Here is a 15,821-nt window from a genome sequence, read left to right as displayed (position 1 = left end):
GCACCGGACGGGGAGCACGGGGCATTTCCCCTCCAGCAGGTGCCGTCTCCCCCAAGGGCAGGGACTGGCTGGCTCAGGGGGGTGAGGAATGGGGCACGGGGCCTTTCCCCTCTAGGGGGCACCGGCTCTGATCCACCCCAGGGCGGGGGACTGGCTGGCTCAGGGGGGCAGGGAATGGGATCCCCTAATTGCACCAATATTTGCTCCTGGCAGCGCCGATGCCCACCCTGCCCCCGCCTGGCCGGCCGCACCCAGAGCCCACGCGCCCCCCAGTGCCCCGTCTCCGGCCGCCTGGCCCCGTGGGGAAGCCGGGCCCCCGGCCCGCCCCAGCCAACGCCTCCTCGGTCCCCAGCCCGCTCTTCTTCCGGACCATGACGCAGAACCTCACGGCCAAGCTGTCCCGGTACAATGGGACCCTGCTTCAGCGCCTGGAGAGCTACCTCCGGGCCACACGCTACCCGCTCCGCGGCAACCAAACCATCGCCACCGCGGCCAGGGCCATCTACCACTACCTGGTGCAGAGGAAGTCCCTGGAGGAACAGGAGATGGTCTACGTGGGGCTGGGCCAGCATTCGAAGGAGCTCGGGGCCATGGCACCCCCGCAAGGGCACCCCATGGAGCAGCCCACGGGGCCCCCCGGCCGCTTCCAGATCGCCGGGGAGGGGGGCAGCATCTTCTCGGCGGGCTCCCCCGGCTCGGAGGCGGGGCCCAGGGGCCACGCCAAGCCGGCGGTGGTGGCCCGCTCCCCCGGCACCATCGTGGTCTCGCTGGAGGGCATGCGGGGCCACGCGGAGCGCGTGGTGGTCCGCCACTGGAGGGCGGGCGACGGCGGAGGAGCGGGGGAGCTGGCGGTTCCCGGCGACGCCGCGGCGGTTCGCCTCCAGGGCCTGGCGCCCGGCACCACCTACCGGGTGGAGATCCACGGCCTGGTCCAGGGGCGGCTCTCCAAGTCCTATTCCTTTGTCGCCTCCACAGGTAGTGATGGGGCGGGGGTCCGACGCGGGGGCTCGCCTGCTCTGGCTCAGCAACCCCACCGGCCACGGCGCCTGCCACGCGCCCGCCTTGGCTGTTCACCGATGCCACCTGCTGGTGCTAAGCCCCTCGGTTCTGCCCTCCTCTCTCCCGCAGGCTGCTGGCTTCTGCCCTCAGGCCTGGCATGGCCATCGGACGGGGCGACTCCACCCTCCCCGCCCTCCGGCCCCTTCCCACCCTCTCTCTCCTCCGGCATTAACCCCACCCTTTCTCCTGCAGCTGGTTTGGCTTCCACCCGCTCCCGGCCTCACGCCACGGACTCAACGGGGAATGGGGCAGGGGCCTGTGCCCTCTAGGGGGCGCCGGCTCCCATCTGCCCCCAGGGTGGGGACTGGCTGGCTCGGGGGGCGGGGAATGGGGCACGGGGTCTGTCCCCTCTAGGGGGTGTGGGCTCCCATCCAGCCCCAGGGCGAGGACTGCCTGGCTCAGGGGGGTGGGGAATGGGGCATGGGGGTCTTTCCCCTCTGGGGGGCGCCCGCTTCCATCTGCCCCCAGGGCGGGGACTGGCTGGCTCAGGGGGGTGGGGAATGGGGCATGGGGGTCTTTCCCCTCTAGGGGGCACCGGCTCCCATCGGCCCCCAGGGAGGGGACTGGCTGGCTCAGGGGGGCGGGGAATGGGGCCCGGGGTCTTTCCCCTCTAGGGGGTGTGGGATCCCATCCGGCCCCAGGGCGAGGACTGGCTGGCTCAGGGGGGCGGGGAATGGGGCACGGGGTCTTTCCCCTCTGGGGGGCACCCTTTCACCCTTTCATGCCCCCCCCCCAGCTCCAGAGGCATCCGGCACCGAGCAGCCCCCAGAGACCTCCATGCCCAGCCTCTCCCGCCCTGGGCGACCCCCAGGGGACCTGGCCGTGACAGACGTCTCCCCCGACCGGTTCCGCGTCACCTGGACGGCCACGACTGGCCCCTTCCAGCACTTCCTGCTGCGGTACCGGGAGCCCGGCTCCGTGGTGCCCCCCGGGCAGACCCAGGTGCCTGGGGGGAAGAGGAGTGTGATCGTCACCCAGCTGAGCCCCGGCACCGAGTACGAGGTGGAGCTGCGGGGGGTGGCACCTGACGGGACCATCTCAGAGCCCATCACCACCAGTGTGTGGACAGGTAACACCCCCGCCCCTTACTCTAGCCAGCCCTCCTCTGCGGGATCCTTCACCTCGTCCTTACAGCGAGTCTTTGCAGGGCTATATGGATACCTTGGAGAACCCAGGAGTCCTGGCTCCTAGGTCCCCCTCCCCACCCTGCTCTACCCACTAGCCCCCGGTCCCCTCTCAGGGCCGGGGAATGAACCCAGGAGTCCTGGCTCCCAGCCCCCCCTGCTCTAACCATCAGATTCCCCTTCCCTCCCCTCCCAGAGAGCCCAGGCATCCTGACCGCGGTACGCTCTCTCTCTCTCTCGCAGCACGCCTTGGCGGGGGCCCCGGGCCAAATGAGCTGGGGGTCCTGGGGGTCAGGAACGTGACCAGCGATGGGTTTGGGCTGCAGTGGAGGGCGCGGAAGGGCCTGTTCCAGTCCTTCCTGCTGCGCTACGAAGATGCGGCCGGGCGCATGGGGCCCCGGGAGGCCGAGGTGCCGGGGGACCAGCGGGCGACCCGCGTTGGGGGGCTGCAGCCTGGCACCGAGTACAACGTGACGCTGTATGGGGTGCACCGTGGCCAGCTCTCACCCCCGCTCCGAGCCAGAGTCCGGACAGGTACCGCCAGCCCCTGTGCGGCTCACGCCTCAGCTCCCTGCCAGCCGGGGCAGCGCTAGCTGCCCCTTGCTCTGTGCCCTGCCCACTCTAAGTCCCAGCTCGGTACTTGCCCACCAGCCTGCTCTCCTTCCACAGTGTTCGGGGGCAGTGCCCAGGAGTCCTGGCTCCCGGCCCCCCTGCCCTAACCCACTAGCCCCCACTCCCCTCCCAGAGCCGGGCAGAGAACCCAGGAGTCCTGGCTCCCAGCCCCCCTGCTCTAACCCACCAGCCCCCACTCACCTCCCCGAGCTGGGAGAGAACCCAGGAGTCCTGGCTCCCAGCCCCCCTGCTCTAACCCACTAGCCCCCACTCCCCTCCCTGAGCCGGGAGAGAACCCAGGAGTCCTGGCTCCCAGCACCCCTGCTCTAACCCACCAGCCCCCACTCCCCTTCAACGAGGCAGGGAGGGAGCAAGGAGCGGCCCCCGTAGGAAAACAGAAAGAAGGTGGCAGAGAAAGGGAGGTGTGTGCCGATGGACGGAGGGTGAAAGGAAGAAAGGGACAAAGGAAAGAAACAGAAGGAGGGAAATGAGTGAAGGGCGGGGGGGGGGGGACTGCGGGCGACGGTGACAGTAGGAAGCGCGACAGACTAAAGAGAAATGTGCTGGAGGAAAGGGGAGACCCGGCTGCCAGCGTGGAGGAGAGGAAGAAGGAGACAGCGACAAGGGAGAGTGGCCGGGAACGGCAGGAGCCTGAGGGAGGGATGAGCCGTGACCGGAAGCAAGGCGCGGTGGAGAGTGTGGCAGGGAGAAAGGAAAAGGGACGAATCGCTCACGGCAGCGGTGGGGGGAGAGAACCAAAGCGATGGCATGGGAAAGATGGCAAACAGACGCGGGGCAGATACACGCAGCGATCCCACCCCACTTCTCCACTCCCCTTCCCCCACCCCACACCCTTGGCCCCATCCTGACCCAGAACTGATGGGACCATCCCTCCTGCCCTCTCCCTGCCAGCACCATCAGAACCTGCCCCCCAGCCCAGCCTGGGGGAGCTCTCGGCCTCCAGCGTCACCCACGACTCCGCCCTGCTCTCCTGGACCGTCCAGTCCGGCACCTTCGACTCCTTCCTCCTCCAGTACAAGGACGCGGAGGGAAAACCCCAGGCGCTGCCCGTGGACGGGGGATCCCGCACGGTCACCGTCGCCAAGCTGGCCCCTTCCCGCAGATACAAGTTCAACCTCTACGGCATCTCCGGCCGCAAGCGCCTCGGCCCCGTCTCCACCGACGCCGTCACAGGTCAGTGGCTGGACCCGGGGCACCGGCCCCTTCCCCTCGTGCCCCTTTTGCTTTGCAGTGTGGTGGGGACACTGACCACTGGACCTTCCCAAGAAGATGCTTCCAAGGAAATGAGAGAGGAAGATGAGCAAAGGAGGGAAAGCAGCAAGGATTGGACTGTGGAAGCAGCGTGGAGGGACGAGAGCATCCGTCCATCCATCCATCCATCCACCTGTCCACTCGTCCGTCCATCCCCAAGTCCATCTGTCCGTCCAGTGGTCCGTCCGTCCATAACTAGACTGCTGGCCATTCAATGGATAGAGAGAAGAGAGTAGATAGGGATGGGTGGATGGATGGATAGACAGACAGACAGACAGCTGTCTGCATGGGACAGGTTGAGCGAATAGAATGATGTGTATGGGAACAGATGGATGAACAGATAGTTAGATGGATGAGTGTCTACATGGGTGGATGGATTGATGGAGGGGATGGCCATCGATGGATGGATAGACGAATGGGGATAGGTGAATGGACTGATGGAAGGGTGGATACATATGGATGGGGTAGATGGGGGGATGGAACGACAGAAGGGTGCGTACATATGTATGGATGTGGATGGATAGATGGATGGAAGGGTCGGTACGTATGTATTGGAGGGGATGAATGGACGCACAGAAGGAAGGGTGGGTAGATATGTATGGGGGAGGATGGAGGGATGGACGGAAGAGTGGGTAGATATGTGTGGGAGTGGATGGATAGATGGATGGACGGAAGGGTGGGTAGATGTGTATGGGGGAGGATGGATGGATGGACGGAAGGGTGGGTAGATATGTATGGGGGTGGATGGATAGATGGATGGACGGAAGGGTGGGTAGATGTGTATGGGGGTGGATGGATGGATGGACGGAAGGGTGGGTAGATATGTATGGGAGTGGATGGATAGATGGATGGACGGAAGGGTGGGTAGATGTGTATGGGGGAGGATGGATGGATGGACGGAAGGGTGGGTAGATATGTATGGGGGTGGATGGATAGTTGGATGGACGGAAGGGTGGGTAGATGTGTATGGGGGAGGATGGATGGATGGACGGAAGGGTGGGTAGATATGTATGGGGGTGGATGGATAGTTGGATGGACGGAAGGGTGGGTAGATGTGTATGGGGGAGGATGGATGGATGGACGGAAGGGTGGGTAGATATGTATGGGGGTGGATGGATAGATGGATGGACGGAAGGGTGGGTAGATGTGTATGGGGGAGGATGGATGGATGGACGGAAGGGTGGGTAGATATGTATGGGGGTGGATGGATAGTTGGATGGACGGAAGGGTGGGTAGATGTGTATGGGGGAGGATGGATGGATGGACGGAAGGGTGGGTAGATATGTATGGGAGTGGATGGATAGATGGATGGACGGAAGGGTGGGTAGATGTGTATGGGGGTGGATGGATGGATGGACGGAAGGGTGGGTAGATATGTATGGGAGTGGATGGATAGATGGATGGACGGAAGGGTGGGTAGATGTGTATGGGGGAGGATGGATGGATGGACGGAAGGGTGGGTAGATATGTATGGGGGTGGATGGATAGTTGGATGGACGGAAGGGTGGGTAGATGTGTATGGGGGAGGATGTATGGATGGACGGAAGGGTGGGTAGATATGAATGGGGGTGGATGGGGGTTTTGGGGGATGCATGGGTAGATGTGTATGTGTATCCCTTCTGCCAGGTGGTTCCAGCAGCCACAAGGGCTGGGTTGGGTGTGGTGATGCATGCATGGACGGGTGGATGGATGGGTGCGTACAGGGATGGATGGAGGAGTGGTTGGGGAAGGATGGGTGTCAATGGGAATCTTTCCATTGATGTTGGTGGCTTTGGTTCACCCCCTTCTCTTTCTCCCTGGTTTGTTCTTCCTTCCCCCTCTCTCCTCCCTTCTCAGCCCAACTCTCACCGTGGTTTGTGCCGGTTGATCTGGGCCGACCCCTCCATGGAGGCGGGATGGCTTCAGGGAACCCGGGGATGTGGGATCCTCTTTGCAGAGATGCCCTGTCCATCTGTCTGTCCCCAGCTCTCCTTCCCAACAGCAGGAACCAGCTGTGTCCTGGGGCTGGTCTCGAGGGCTCCCTGCACCCTCATCCCACTAATCTTCTCTGCTGATCCCCTTTGGCTAGGAACAGCCCGGCCCCACAAAGACCTGGTGAGCCGCCCTCCTCCCCAGCCATGCCCTTACCCTCCTCTTTGTTCCAGCCGCGGTGCCACGGGAGGAGGAACCCGCCCCCCAGCCCAGCCTGGGGGAGCTCTCGGCCTCCGGTGTCACCCACGACTCCGCCCTGCTCTCCTGGACCATCCAGGCTGGGGACTTTGACTCCTTCCTCCTCCAGTACAAGGACGCGGAGGGCAACCCCCAGGTGCTGCCCGTGGATGGGGGATCTCGCACCGTCACCGTCGCCAACCTGGCCCCTTCCCGCCGATACAAGTTCAACCTCTACGGCATTTCCGGCCGCAAGCGCCTCGGCCCCATCTCCACCGACACCGTCACAGGTAAGCAGCTGCTCCGGGGGCGCGGCTCCGTCCCCTTCGGCCCCCTTTGGTTTCCAGTGTGACGTGGACGCCGAACACTGGGCCAGGACGTTCCCAAGAAGATGCTTCCAAGCCTCCTGCCTCCACTACCAGATTACCGGCCATTCAGTGGATAGAGAGGAGAGTGGATAGGCACGGGGGTGGATGGATGGATGGATGGATGGATATACAGACAGACAGCTGGATGGGTGTGCATGGGACAGGCTGAGTGACTGGAATGATGTGTATGGGAACAGATGGATGAACAGATAAGTACATGGATGGGTATCTACAGGGGTGGATGGAAGGATGGAGGGAATGGTCATCGATGGGTAGAGAGAGGAATGGATTTGTATGGGGATGGATGGATGGACGGGCAGGTGGGCAGATATGTATGGGGTTGGATGGATGGACAGACAGACGGAAGTCTGGGTAGAGATGAATGGGTGTAGATGGATGGATGGATGGGTGTGTATACATGGGGGTGAATGGGTGGAAGGACATACAGAAGAGTGGGTAGATATGTATGGGGATGGATAGATACAGAGGCAGACGGAAGGGTGGGTAGATATGTATGGGGATGGATAGATACAGAGGCAGACAGAAGGGTGGGTAGATATGTATGGGGCTGGATGGGGGTTTTGGGGGAAGCACGGGTAGACATGTATGGGGGAGGATGGATGGATGAACAGAAGGGTGGAGAGATGTGTATGGGGGAGGATGGATGGATGGACGGAAGGGTGGAGAGATGTGTATGGGGGAGGATGGATGGATGGATGGAAGGGTGGGTAGATATGAATGGGGGTGGATGGGGGTTTTGGGGGATGCATGGGTAGATGTGTATGTGTATCCTTTCCTGCCAGGTGGTTCCAGCAGCCACAAGGGCTGGGTAGGGTGTGGTGATGCATGCATGGACGGGTGGATGGATGGGTGCGTACAGGGATGGATGGAGGAGTGGTTGGGGATGGATGGGTGTCAATGGGGATCTTTCCATTGATGGTGGTGGCTTTGGTTCACCCCCTTCTCTTTCTCCCTCATTTGTTCTTCCTTCCCCCCTCTCTCCTCCGGTCTCAGCCCAACTCTCACCGCGGTTTGTGCCGGTTGATCTGGGCCGACCCCTCCATGGAGGCGGGGTGGCTGCAGGGTACCTGGGGATGTGGGATCCTCTTTGCAGAGATGCCCCGTTCATCTGTCTGTCCCCAGCTCTCCTTCCCAACAGCAGGATCCAGCTGTGTCCTGGGGCTGGTCTCGAGGGCTCCCTGCACCCTTGTCCCACTAATCTTCTCTGCTGATCCCCTTTGGCTAGGAACAGCCCCGCCCCCCGAGGACCTGGTGAGCCTCCCTCTTCCCCAACCATGCCCTTACCCTCCTCTTTGTTCCAGCCGCGGCGCCGCGGGAGGAGGAACCCGCCTCCGAGCCGAGCCTGGGGGAGCTCTCGGCCTCCGACATCACCCACGACTCCACCCTGCTCTCCTGGACCGTCCAGGCCGGGGACTTCGACTCCTTCCTCCTCCAGTACAAGGACGCGGAGGGCAAACCCCAGGCGCTGCCCGTGGATGGGGGATCTCGCACCGTCACCGTCGCCAACCTGGCCCCTTCCCGCCGATACAAGTTCAACCTCTACGGCATCTCCGGCCGCAAGCGCCTCGGCCCCGTCTCCACCGACGCCGTCACAGGTCAGCGGCTGCTCTGGGGGCGCGGCTCCGTCCCCTTCGGCCCCCTTTGGTTTCCAGTGTGACGTGGACCCCGAACACTGGGCCAGGAGGTTCCCAAGAAGATGCTTCGAAGCCTCCTGCCTCCACTACTAGATTACCGGCCATTCAATGGATAGAGAGGAGAGTGGATAGGCACGGGGGTGGATGGAATGATGGATGGATAGAAAGACAGACAGCTGTATGGGTGTGGATGGGACAGCTTGAGTGACTGGAATGATGTGTATGGGAACAGATGGATGAACAGATAAGTACATGGATGGGTGTCTACAGGATTGGATGGAGGGATGGAGGGGATGGTCATCGATGGGTAGATAGAGGAATGGATATGTATGGAGGCGGGATGGATGGATGGACGGGCAGGTGGGCAGATATGTATGGGGATGGATGAATGGATGGACAGAAAGCTGGGTAGATATGTAGCGGGGTGGATTCACGTATGGACTGACAGAAGAGTGGGTAGATATGTATGGGGGTGTATGGATGGACAGACAGATGGAAGGGTACATAGATATGTATGGGGGTGGATGGAGGGATGGATGGATGGAAGGGTGGGTATATGTGTATGGGGGTGGATAGATGCACAGACAGATGGAAGGGTGGGCACATATGTATGGGGGTGGATGGGCGTTTTGGGGGAAGCACGGGTAGATATGTATGGGGTGGATGGATGGACAGACGGAAGGGTGGGTAGATATGGGGGTGGATAGATGCACAGGGAGATGAAAGCGTAGGTAAATATGTATGGGGGTGGGTGGATGGATGGATGGATGGATGGACGGACGGACGGAAGGGTGGGTAGATATGTGGGATAGATGCACAGGGAGATGGAAGGGTTGGTAGATATGTATGGGAGTGGGTGGATGGATGGAGGGATGGACAGACGGAAGGGTAGGTACATATTTATGGGGCTGGATGCGGGTTTTGAGGGAAGCACGGGTAGACATGTATGGGGGAGGATGTATGGATGGACGGAAGGGTGGACAGATGTGTATGGGGGAGGATGGATGGATGGACGGAAGGGTGGGTACATATGTATGGGGCTGGATGCGGGTTTTGAGGGAAGCACAGGTAGACGTGTATGGGGGAGGATGGATGGATGGACGGAAGGGTGGAGAGATGTGTATGGGGGAGGATGTATGGATGGACGGAAGGGTGGGTACATATGTATGGGGCTGGATGGGGGTTTTGGGGGATGCACGGGTAGATGTGTATGTGTATCCCTTCTCCCAGGTGGTTCCAGCAGCCACAAGGGCTGGGTTGGGTGTGGTGATGCATGCATGGACGGGTGGATGGATGGGTGCGTACAGGGATGGATGGAGGAGTGGTTGGGGATGGATGGGTGTCAATGGGGATCTTCCCATTGACGGTGGTGGCTTTGGTTCACCCCCTTGTCTTTCTCTCTCATTTGTTCTTATTTCCCCCTCTCTCCTCCCATCTGAGCTCAGCTCTCACCGTGGTTTGTGCCGGTTGATCTGGGCCGACCCCTCCATGGAGGCGGGGTGGCTTCAGGGAACCCGGGGATGTGGGATCCTTTTTGCAGAGTTGCCCCGTTCATCTGTCTGTTCCCAGCTCTCCTTCCCAGCAGCAGGATCCAGCTGTGTCCTGGGGCTGGTCTCTAGGGCTCCCTGCACCCTCATCCCACTAATCTTCTCTGCTGATCCCCTTTGCTAGGAACAGCCCCGCCCCCCGAGGACCTGGTGAGCCTCCCTCTTCCCCAACCATGCCCTTACCCTCCTCTTTGTTCCAGCCGCGGCGCCGCGGGAGGAGGAACCCGCCTCCGAGCCGAGCCTGGGGGAGCTCTCGGCCTCCGACATCACCCACGACTCCACCCTGCTCTCCTGGACCGTCCAGGCCGGGGACTTCGACTCCTTCCTCCTCCAGTACAAGGACGCGGAGGGCAAACCCCAGGCGCTGCCCGTGGATGGGGGATCTCGCACCGTCACCGTCGCCAACCTGGCCCCTTCCCGCCGATACAAGTTCAAACTCTACGGCATCTCCGGCCGCAAGCGCCTCGGCCCCGTCTCCACCGACACCGTCACAGGTCAGTGGCTGCTCTGGGGGCGCGGCTCCATCCCCTTCGGCCCCCTTTGCTTTCCAGTGTGACGTGGATGCTGAACACTGGGCCAGGACGTTCCCAAGAAGATGCTTTGAAGCCTCCTGGATAGAGAGGAGAGTGGATAGAGAGGAGAGTGGATAGGCACGGGGGTGGATGGATGGATGGATGGATATACAGACAGACAGCTGGATTGGTGTGCATGGGACAGGTTGAGTGTCTGGAATGATGTGTATGGAAACAGATGGATGAACAGATAGGTACATGGATGGGTGTCTACAGGGGTTGGACGGAGGGGATGGTCATCGATGGGTAGATAGAGGAATGGATTTGTATGGATGGACGGGCAGGTGGGCAGGTATGTTTGGAGGTGGATGGAGGGATGGATAGAAGGCTGGTGTCACGGAGTCCCTGGGCGATGCTCGGGAACTGCTCCCTACGAAGCCAGGCAGGACTCTGGGGGAGTCTCCTCTCGGGGAGCAGACTGTCTGCAGGACACACAGCTCACACGGCTTCCACCTTCCTGGGTCTGACCTCAGAGCATTCAGCCTCCTCTGCCCCTCCGGGCGCTTCCCCCAGCGAGTCCGCCCAGGCGGGGTCCTGGGGAAGCCAGAGGGTCCTGCCCCCCAACTCCGCAGTCAGACGTGACTCTCAGCCAGCCAGGAAAACAGAAGGTTTATTAGACGACAGGAACATGGTCTAACACAGAGCTTTCAGGTGCAGAGAACAGGACCCCTCAGCCGGGTCCCTTTTGGGGGCAGTGAGCCAGACAACCCCGTCTGCCCTTCACTCCATGTCTCCAGCCAGCCCCAAACTGAAACTCCCTCCAGCCCCTCCTCCCCTGGGCTTTGTCCCTTTCCCGGGCCAGGAGGTCACCGGATCCCTTTGTTCTCCAACCCTTTAGCTCTCACCTTGCAGGGGGGAAGGGCCCAGGCCATCAGTTGCCAGGAAACAGGGTGTCGGCCATTCTCTGTGTCCAGACCCCTGCACACACCTGCCCTCTAGGGCTCTGCAACGATCATACACCCTTATCCCACCCCCTAGAGACTTAAGAACTGCCTAGGGGAAACTGAGGCACCCCCACAATATTCAGAGGAAACATTAAGAACAGTTCCGCTTCGTCACAGCTGGGTAGAGATGTATGGGGGTGGATGGATGGATGGACAGATGGAAAGGTGGGTAGATATGTATGGGATGGATCGGTGCGTACAGGAACAGATGGAGGAGTGGTTGGGGATGGATGGGTGTCAGCAGGGATCTTTCCATTGATGTTGGTGACTTTGGTTCACCCACTTCTCTTTCTCTCTCATTTGTTTTTCCTTCCCCTTCTCTCCTCCCGTCTGAGCTCAACTCTCACTGAGGTTTGTGCTGATCACTCTGGGCCAACCCGTCCATGGAGGTGGGCTGGCTGCGGGGAACCCGGAAAAGTGGGGTCCTTTTTCCACACATGCCCCATCCATCTTTCTGTCCCCAGCTTTCCTTTCCAGGAACAGGAACCAGCTGTGTCCTGGGGACGGTCCTTGGGGCTCCCTGCACCTTGTCCCTGCTAATCCTCTGTACAGATCCCCTCTGGCTAGGAATTACCGAGCCCCTCATGGCCCCAGTGAGCCATTTCCCATCCCATCCTCATCCTTCACCCCCCTCTCTCTGTTCCAGCCGCGGAGCCGCGGGAGGAGGAACCCGCCCCCCAGCCCAGCCTGGGGGAGCTTTCGGCCTCCGACGTCACCCACGACTCCGCCCTGCTCTCCTGGACTGTCCAAGCCGGGACCTTTGACTCCTTCCTCCTCCAGTACAAGGACGCGGAGGGTAAACCCCAGGCGCTGCCCGTGGATGGGGGATCCCGCATCGTCACCCTCGCCAACCTGGCCCCCTCCCGCCGATACAAGTTCAACCTCTACGGCATCTCCGGCCGCAAGCGCCTCGGCCCCGTCTCCACCGACGCCGTCACAGGTCAGCGGCTGGACCCGGGGCGCCGGCTCCGTCCTCTCCCGCCCCCTTTGCTTTGCAGTGTCAGGGACGCCGACCACTGGGCCAGGCCTCCAAGCCCCCGGCCTCCACAAGCTGGGTTCTGGTCATTCAGTGCCATTTTGTTGCCCAATCACTTAGTTTTGTGAGATCTCTTTGAAGTTCTTCACAGTCTGCTTTGGTCTTAACTATCTTGAGCAGGTTAGTATCGTCTGCAAACTTTGCCACCTCACTGTTTACCCCTTTTCCAGATCATTTATGAATAAATTGAACAGGATTGGTCCTAGGACTGACCCTTGGGGAACACTACTAGTTACCCCTCTCCATTCTGAAAATTGACCCTTTATTCCTACCCTTTGTTCCCTGTCTTTTAAGCAGTTCTCAAGCCATGAAAGGATCTTTGGCAATAAGGACAGGGTGTGTATGTTGACAGATGTATGGATGGACGGACATATGGTATGGGGGTGGATGGATGAGTTGGTAGATATGGAGATGGAGGGATGGATGGTTTGGTGTGTATGCAGATGATGGAGGAGTGGTTGGGGATGATTTTGTGTCAGTGGGGATCTTTCCATTGACGGTGACTTTGGTTCACCCCATTCTCTTTCTCCCTCATTTGTTCTTCCTTCCCCCCTCTCCTCTTTTGTCTCAGCTCAGCTCTCACCATGGTTTGTGCTGGTTGCTCTCGCCCAACCCCTCCACGGAGGCGGGGTGGCCGCCGGGAACCTGGGAATGTGGGATCATCTTTGCAGACATGCCCCATCCGTCTGTCTGTCTCCAAATCTCCTTCCCAGCAGCAGGATCTGGCTGTGTCCTGGGGCTGGTCTGTGGTTTCCCTGCACATTCCCCCCCACTAATCCTCTCTGCAGATCCCATTAGGCTAGGAATAACCCGGCCACATAAGGACCTGGAGAGCTGACCCTACCCTGGCTGCATCCTTCACCCCCCTCTCTCTGTTCCAGCCGCGGCGCCGCGGGAGGAGAAACCCGCCCCCCAGCCCAGCCTGGGGGAGCTCTCGGCCTCCGACGTCACCCACGACTCTGCCCTGCTCTCCTGGACCGTCCAGGCCGGGGACTTCGACTCCTTCCTCCTCCAGTACAAGGACGCGGAGGGCAAACCCCAGGCGCTGCCTGTGGACGGGGGATCCCGCACGGTCACCGTCGCCGACCTGGCCCCTTCCCGCCGATACAAGTTCAACCTCTACGGCATCTCCGGCCGCAAGCGCCTCGGACCCGTCTCCACCGACGCCGTCACAGGTCAGCGGCTGCCCCCGGGGGTGCCGGCTCCGTCCCCTCCCACCCCCTTTGCTTTCCAGTGTCAGAGACACCGTCCACGGGGCCGAGCCCTTCTCAGAAAGACACTTCCAATCCTCCAGCCTCCACAAGCAGATTGCTGGCCATTCAATGGGTAGAGAGAGGAGTGTGGATGGGGATGGATGCGTGGAAGGATGGAGGGATAGACAGACAGCTGGATGGATGTGTATAGGGCAGATTGAGTGAATGGATAAGAACATAAGAATGGCCCTACTGGGTCAGACCAAGGTCCATCTAGCCCAGTATCCTGTCCTCTGACAGTAACCAATGCCGGGTGCCCCGGAGGGAATGGACGAAACAGGGAATCACCAAGTGATCCATCCCCTGTCGCTCATTTCAGCTTCTGGTAAACAGAGGCTAGGGACACCATCCCTGCCCATCCTGGCTAATAGCCATTGATGGACCTAGCCTCCATGAATTGATAGATGTGTATGGGGCGGATGGATGAATTAAGGTAGATGGATGGCTGTCTATGATGGTGGATAGAGATGGATGGATGGACAGATGGAGGGGATGGTAATGGATGGATAGATAGAAGAATGGATATATATGGGGATGGACAGATGGATGGGTGGGGGGGTGGATGTGTAGGGGGATGGATGGATGGATGGACGGGCAGGTGAGCGGATGCACAGGGGAATGGATGGACAGACAGACTGGTGGGGGTGTGTATGCCAAGTGATGGATGGACGGATGGTGTCACGGAGTGTGGGGGAGTCCAGGCCCTGCACCCCTCTTCCTGGGATTCACTGAGACTCTCAGCCAGCCAGTAAAACAGAAGGTTTATTGGACAACAGGAACACAGTCCAAAACAGAGCTTGTGGGTACACCCAGGACCCCTCAGTGAAGTCCTTCTGGGGGAGCAGGGAGCTGAGACCCCAGCCCTGGGGTTCCCTGTGTTCCTCCACCCAGCCCCCACCTGAAACTAAACCCCCCCAGCAGGTTCCCTGCTGCAGCCTCCGTCCACATTCCTGGGCAGAGGTGTCACCTCCCCCTCCCCCTCCTGGCTCAGGTGACAGGCTCTCAGGTCTCCCGTCCCCAGGGCACATTCCCAGGTCAACACTCCCCCCTCCCTGCTGCGTCACATCCTCACATCTCTCCCCCCTTCGAGACCGAACGGAGCGGGGTCACTGTGACCAGTGACCTGGGGAAGTTCGGGGCCCCCTCTCCGGGACAGCGCATCCGCTATCAGGTTGGCACTTCCCTTCACATGGACCACGTCCATGTCGTAATCCTGCAGGAGCAGGCTCCACCTCAGGAGCTTGGCGTTGGCTCCTTTCATCTGGTGCAGCCAGGTCAGGGGAGAGTGGTCGGTGTAGACGGTGAAGTGTCGCCCGAAGAGATAGGGCTCTAGTTTCTTGAGGGCCCACACCATGGCCAGGCACTCCTTCTCGATGGCCGCGTAGTGTTGCTCCCGGGGTAGCAACTTCTTGCTCAGGTACACGATGGGGTGTCTCTCCCCCTTTTCATCCTCCTGCATTAACACCGCCCCCAGTCCCGTGTCGGAGGCGTCGGTGAACACCACAAAGGGCTTGTCAAAGTCTGGGTTTGCTAGAACTGGGCCACTGACCAGAGCCTCCTTCAGCGCCCGGAAAGCCTCCTGGCACTGCTCGGTCCAGACCACCTTGTCTGGCTTCCCCTTCTTGCATAGCTCAGTGATGGGGGTGGCTATGGCGCTAAAGTGGGGCACAAATCTTCGGTAGTATCCTGCCATCCCAATAAAGGCTTGGACCTGCTTTTTGGTGTGGGGAGCGGGCCAGTCTCTGATCACCTCCACCTTGGCCGGTTCCGGCTTTAGGCGGCCGCTCCCCACCCGATGGCCCAGGTAAGATACTTCAGCCATCCCCACCTTGCACTTCTCCGCTTTGACAGTCAGCCCAGCCCCCTGGAGTCGGTCCAGCACTTGTCTAACCTGGGACACGTGGTCCTCCCAGGTCTGGCTAAAGACACAGATGTCGTCAATATACGCCACGGCAAAACTCTCCATCCCCCTCAGGAGCTGGTCCACCAGGCGCTGGAAGGTGGCCGGCGCTCCCTTGAGGCCGAAAGGCAGGGTCAGAAACTCATAGAGCCCCAGAGGGGTGATAAAGGCCGATTTCAGCCGGGCATCTGCATCCAGCGGCACTTGCCAGTAGCCCTTTGTAAGGTCCATGGTGGTAAGGTACCGAGCTCCTCCCAGCTTGTCTAGGAGCTCGTCCGGCCTGGGCATGGGGTAGGCATCCGATACAGTGATGGCATTGAGCTTCCGATAG

The 15,821-nt window shown here is 60.6% G+C and overlaps 1 protein-coding gene across 1 annotated transcript in view; it reads left to right on the top strand.

Annotated features, from left to right (window-relative positions):
- The window catches only part of TNXB (tenascin XB), a 95,335-nt gene that overhangs the window by 5,114 nt on the left and 74,400 nt on the right, over positions 1–15,821 (top strand). The window contains exons 7-15 of the mRNA XM_074970743.1: positions 214–975; positions 1,796–2,128; positions 2,427–2,717; positions 3,708–3,989; positions 6,212–6,505; positions 7,906–8,199; positions 9,986–10,279; positions 11,948–12,241; positions 13,219–13,512. Of these exons, the coding sequence (XP_074826844.1) occupies positions 214–975; positions 1,796–2,128; positions 2,427–2,717; positions 3,708–3,989; positions 6,212–6,505; positions 7,906–8,199; positions 9,986–10,279; positions 11,948–12,241; positions 13,219–13,512 (3,138 nt within the window). The remainder of the gene's footprint in view (positions 1–213; positions 976–1,795; positions 2,129–2,426; positions 2,718–3,707; positions 3,990–6,211; positions 6,506–7,905; positions 8,200–9,985; positions 10,280–11,947; positions 12,242–13,218; positions 13,513–15,821) is intronic.

The sequence above is a fragment of the Natator depressus genome, chromosome 14 (genome assembly GCF_965152275.1).
Source record: "Natator depressus isolate rNatDep1 chromosome 14, rNatDep2.hap1, whole genome shotgun sequence".
Classification (NCBI taxonomy): domain Eukaryota; kingdom Metazoa; phylum Chordata; order Testudines; family Cheloniidae; genus Natator; species Natator depressus.
The sequence above is the reverse complement of the archived record's forward strand: the minus strand, read 5'-3'. Positions and strand labels throughout refer to the sequence as shown.